The 6,000-nt window shown below is 39.8% G+C and overlaps 1 protein-coding gene across 2 annotated transcripts in view; it reads left to right on the forward strand.

Annotated features, from left to right (window-relative positions):
* PWP2 (PWP2 small subunit processome component) overlaps window positions 1-5,758 on the forward strand; it is a 34,491-nt gene extending 28,733 nt beyond the window's left edge. The window contains exons 19-21 of one of the 2 annotated variants that reach the window (XM_075912629.2): window positions 2,109-2,259; window positions 4,493-4,567; window positions 4,749-5,758. In XM_075912629.2, coding sequence (XP_075768744.2) covers window positions 2,109-2,259; window positions 4,493-4,567; window positions 4,749-4,899 — 377 coding nt within the window. In that variant the 3' untranslated portion in view covers window positions 4,900-5,758. The remainder of the gene's footprint in view (window positions 1-2,108; window positions 2,260-4,492; window positions 4,568-4,748) is intronic. The other variant, XM_075912638.2, reaches the window with a different exon arrangement.
* Window positions 5,759-6,000: the final 242 nt, after the last annotated feature.

Raw genomic sequence — 6,000 nt, forward strand, 5'->3', positions numbered from 1 at the left:
AAGAATGAAAGTGAAGAAATCTGAGGGTGTGTCTAGACTACAGGGTTTTGTCGACAAAAGTGGACTTTTGTCGACAAAACTATACCTGCGTCCACACTGCCTTTGAGTTATGTCCACATAACGTCGACAAAACTCAGCAGTTTTGTCGACGTATGTAAACCTCATTCTACGAGGAATAACGCCTTTTGTCGACAGAGTTCTGTCGATAGAAGGCATTATTGCATCTACACTGTCCTTTGCGTCCACACTGTTATGTCGACAAAGCGGCTTGCTTTGTCGACAGAACTGGATGTAGTCTAGACGCTCTATGTCGACATAAGTTTTGTCGACAGATTCTGCCGACAAAACTTATGTCGACGTAAGCCTGTAGTCTAGACATACCCTGATTTCTGTTTCTTCTCTGCCATTCTTGTTTTTGACCTTGCAGAGGTCACTTAACCTTCTCTGTTCCTCATGTTTATAGCTGTAAAATGGGGATAATGTTCATCTCGCAGGGCTCATGTCTAATTCATTCATGGACCACAAAGTACTCTAAGATGTTTGAATAGAAATGGGTGTAGAAATCATTGTTCTTATTGTATATAATTAATTAAAAAGACACAATTTGCTATTATACAGTACAATGCTTAATAATTGCTTATTTGGGGCCATAATTTTCCTGCCCAGAAAAGCTTAAAATGTAACTTCACACAGATAGGAACAGGAGACTGAATGTGTTCAAATAAAAAAGTCATAAAGGAAATCAATTTTCTGATATTTTTATGTAAGCCTGAGGTTTGGGGTAAGGAAGGAAGAAGCATATAGAATACAGGAGCAGAAGTCACTGGTCAAAAGATGCAGATTTTTGAGTTGGCGAGTGAGTGCTTGGCATGCTAGGAAAGTAAAATTGTTCCAGGTGTGGGGGGCAGCATAGAAAAAGGCATAAAGGCAAGAAGGGGAGGACATGACAAGAGTGAACAGGGTGTGGCTTTGAGATGGGTAGTGCTCAGAAATGTAGGCAGAGCTTTAGGCCTGAGAATGAGGAGTTAGAATTTCAGGTAGAAGGATACATGGGATAGGAAAGGGACTCAAGGAAGCAGGCATGGGAGGAACGTGGTGGTCGTAGAGAAGGAAGGCTGTTTTATGTTGGATAGAGAGGAGAACCAGAAAGGTGGGCGAGAATCCAATCTAATGGGAAAGAGAGCCATGCAATATTGACTGAGAGGAATGGGAGGGCTTTAGAATTGTTAAAGTTAAGCCATGGAATTCATTGTAATGAGGTATCAGAGACCCCAAGGGCTTGTGGGGATTCAAAAAGGGTTAGACATTCATAAAGATGATGAGAAAATTCAGAATGACATTCGATTGGACTTTTATTTGGAAGGGTTATAAATAAGGCTACGATTTTGGAATGGGTCTTATTAAAAGTCCTGGACAGAACACAGGCAATAAACAAATCATGGAATGTACCCACGTAATCCAGTAATGAAGCCCTGTTACCAATGAGTGAAGCTGAAGGCAGAGAACTCGCCGGCATCTCTTAAAATTATGGAATCTGCAATCTCCATGACACAGTTATGGCTTTAGTTGTGAATTCTCTTGTCTCAGAGCATTGATGTCTACTAACAAACAGAGGTTAGGAAGAAACTAGGTCAGGTTATTCTGGTTCCTTCCTCTGAAACATCCTGTACTGGCCAATGTTGGGAACAGGAATAGTGAATGAGATAGAGCACTGTTTTTTTGATCTTGTATGGCATTTCCTATACAGTGAGAAGCAGAAAGATTTTGCTAGAGTTTGGATGTGCAGAGAAAGAGGGGAGGGGTAGAAGAAAATGGTGATGGAGAAAAAGTGACATTTTAATAGGAAAAATGTTATGGCAGACTCTGTTTTAGTGGCAGATAAGAGGAACTTGCTTTTAAGTCCTTTGGAGGTTGGAAGATTCAGAAAGGAGTATCATACTTTCGGAAGGGCTGGTGAGCGATGTTCATTATACTAGCAGATTACCTCCTGCCAAGTGATGCAGAGAAGTAAACTGGAATAGACCCTCAAAGGACATCTCTTTTTTCCTTCCTTTTCCCCCCACCTGTTGTTCTATATGGAAGTTTGATGGTGGTTGTTTTTTAAACAGTTGATGTTGTCTGTTCATCGCTCCCAGAGCTGTATGTGGAAAAGCTGCTCGAGTTTCTAGCCTCAGCCTTTGAGACATCTCCTCACTTGGAATTCTATCTTACTTGGGCTCAGCGCTTGCTGATGCTTCATGGACAGAAGCTAAAAACAAGGTGAGTGGACTTAAAATGTCCAATTTTCTGTGTTTTGATTTTAAGCTAAAGTTTAAAATATTTGTGAGACAACTATCTCAGATTCCGAAACATACAGACTAATTAAAGTTACTTAATTATGATGACTTCAAAATACTCATATTTCAGCATATATTGGTCAGTAGGGAAATGTAACATGATTTCTGCAGTAAAGCTGCAGAGGAGGTGCCCCTAGACTCTAGGTAGAACTTTGTAGGAACTTCTAGCTTTAGGTGATATATGCATAAAGAGCTGTAAGAAGACTTGTAGGAATACTGTTCTTAATTACATCAAATGTAAATAATGATTTAACATCCAGTTGGGCAGTGGTTCACGCCTAAGCAGGTTGATTTTGTACTTTCCTTATGTTTTTTATACAGCTGTTAGTTAATCATAGTTAATGCCTGTGATTATTGAAAACAAAATTAGCACATTAATTGTATACTTCTGGGTGGGAAGGGAGGGGGAAAAGGGTTGACGTTCCAGAGCAGACTAGAACCCTGCTCCCCAAGAGGGGCTGAAGATCAGAGCATAGACCCGCTAGCCTATACTTGAAAATACAGAAAACCTCAAATATCTGAATGCTATTCTATTATTGTTTAACAGTTTAATTAAAACTGACTAATCAAGTTTAATTTTTTTAATCTCACATTTAAGTGATTAATTTTTTTTAAATCGCATGACAGACCTAAATTTTTTGGAAAGCAGTATGATGATTTCTGTATTCTGCATTACTGCTGAGTTCCTTTCAGGCAGTTAGACAAGATATGAGTGTTACACTCAGCCCACCTTTCTTTTAGAGCAAGGGTGACAATAATTTGTAATGGGGGGGGGCCACTGTTAATATTTTGGTAAGTGGTCAAGGGCTGCATTTCTATGGAGAGGTGCAGGGTCTGGGATGGAGGTTAGGATACCGAAGGGAGCTTGAGGTAGGGTACTGGGGTGCAGGAGAGGATGTGGGCTCTGAGAGGGAGTTTGGGTGAAGGGGAGGTAGGTATGATCTGGAGCAGGGTCCAGGAGAGGATTCAGGCCTAGGGAAGGAGGGAATGCAGAGTCTGGGAGGAAGTTGTGACCTGCAGGAGGTGGGAAGTACAGATGGTTTGTTTGGTTGGTGACCTGGTGCACGTAGTTGGGGGAGGAGAGAGGAAGGGATGCCAGAGGCAGGCTCTGGCTAAGAGGTGCTTACCTAGATGGCTCCCAGTCAGCAGCCCTCCAGGAACCTGAGGCAGGCTCCCTGCCTATCTGCTGCAGTTCCAGTCTGCTCTGCTCTGGGTGGGAGAGGAAGGAGGCTTTGCATGCGGCTCCTACCCCCTCAGTAAAATTTCTCAGCTCCTATTGGCTGGAAATTGGCCAATGGAAATTGAGAGGTTTTTCTGGGAAGTGGGAGCAGTGTGCAAAGCCTCCTCTCGCCTATCCTCCCCAGCATCCAGAGCAGAGAGCAGCAGACTTTAAAGCAGCTGTAGCTGATCTGTGCTAAGGGTCCTGGCAAGGTGGCCACAGGCCAGATCTGGCATCTTGCCCAGCCGGATACGTCCTGTTGGCCATATCTTGCCCTACCCCTGTTTTAGAGGTTTTGGGTAACTGGAATGAGGATCTTCAGGGGGTGGCAAATTAAGTCCGATAGCTCTTTCCAACTACTATTTGGGAGTTGCCAGAGGAAGAAGCAATTACATATTCATTTCCTTGCTCTATGGGGTGAAGAGTTAGTATTTATCGCACGTGCAGCCATTTAATGAATCCCAAAACAGCAAGGAAGACTGATTCTTTCTTTTGTTGAGTTTTAAAGTAGAAAAGGATAGTTTGTAAAGTCCAAATTCCTGCCTTGCTTTTCTGAAATGTATACCTCGAGTAAACATCATTATAGCAAACAGAATCAACTCTGCAAAGTTGCTATTTGACCTCAAAATTGAATGGTTTCTCTGTTGGTGATGGGGAGGGAGAAGCATTTGAATAGCTCGGCTTGAAGATGAGTGATAAATTGCATGCATGTGATGTAGTGTGCTAAAATTGTACGCAGTTTTATTGGTAGACACAGCACAGAGTTGCAAGGTCATTTTTATTCAGTGATATTTTAGGTTTAGAACATTGGTATGTAAAAACGAGCTAACACTTTAACCATTTTTTAAAAATTTGAAGAATAATGGTGAAAAGGGATTCTAAAACTCCATGTGTAAATATAGGCTATGCAGTTAATTGCATGCTCTCTCCTTTACAGATCAGGGAAGCTGCTGCCCATAATTCAGTTCCTTCAGAAGAGCATCCAGCGTCACTTTAAAGATGTTTCTAAACTGTGCGTATTGCTGTCCTTTAAATCCTAAAGTTTAAACCATAGCTTTGTACAAAAGCTTAAGGCTCTTGAATGTTGGGAGGGAAAATGTGTATGGTGTATTTTGGTGAAGCAGAACCTAACTTTTTATTTATTTATTTGTTTGTTTATTTGTTTATTTATTTATTGTGACTTATTTTTACAGCTGTGAGTGGAATCGCTATAACATTAAATACGCTTTGGCCATTTCACAACAACGGGGCATGAAACGTCCTGCAGAAACATCAGTGAGTGAAGAGGAGTTGGAGGAATCTAATAGTGATTATCTTATGGAAGAAGAAACCACACATTCATAACAACAACTTATTTTCCCTATTTATTTTGTTTTGGAGACCTACAGAAGCAGTCATTTGCGCCAGTGGTATTCACTGAGATTAAGTAGCCCTCATAGTGGCTCATTTTGTGTATGTTGTGATATGGGGCTTGGAGTAATCTGCAAAGGTTACAGTAGAAGCTGGCTCATTTTAGGATAACTGAAATGCAATCCATAAAGTCCCTAAAACATGGCCACTGGCCTCCCTCTTCCCATAACTGAGGGAGGAAGGAAAACTCTGATCAGATAGAAACTCAAACCAAAAGATATTTGTTTGATATTTGTCTGTCAAAGATATTTGTCTGTCAAACAAAATAGAAGCGCAAGTAAAAATATTTTAGTAAAAATATTGTGTTGTGTGTTTATTTTGATAAAATGTATATAAATATACAGGCATTTTAGGTATTGCACATCACCTCTCTGAAGCCTTTGCTTTCACAATATTTCTGTGCCTCTGGATTAAACTCTTTTTAAATGATGTGTGTGTGTCATTTTTCATTAACTATTTGGAAGGTTGCATATTGACCTCAACTTATTTTGAAATGTTATCCTAGCTAGATTTAATAAAGTAGTAGTAGTAATAATTTGCTAAATTCTAAAATTATTCAAACTGTAATCTGAATATTGAAAAAGTTATTTGAAATAAATGCCATAGCATAATGTGAACAGATATCTGGCACCTTTCACAGACAGTACAGCATTTGCAAGGAATTTAATTAGTTAATGACCAAGGGTGTTGAAGTAAAGATTTATGTCCAGACATTTCCAATCCGTTTGAATGCAACTTGTATTACTATGTAACCAAATCAGAACCATAAATACCTGAATGTTTGATTTTTTTTTTAACATATCTGTTGTACTGCTTATCATTGTTTAGCATCAAAAAAATCTTGTCATTGTTGCTTTTATCCCTCTCCTCCTGCTTTTTGTTTGTTTCCATCTCTTTCCTATGTATCAAGATGTTAAAAAAAAAAACGGTATTAAAACATACCTTGGAGGGCTTGGAGTATATGTCTATGGCACTCTGGATTGTTTTTAAACCCTTATTTTTTTAAACCCTTATTTTCTCAAATGCAAACATTGG

The sequence above is a fragment of the Pelodiscus sinensis genome, chromosome 1 (genome assembly GCF_052426305.1).
Source record: "Pelodiscus sinensis isolate ZL-2025 chromosome 1, ASM5242630v1, whole genome shotgun sequence".
Lineage (NCBI taxonomy): Eukaryota > Metazoa > Chordata > Testudines > Trionychidae > Pelodiscus > Pelodiscus sinensis.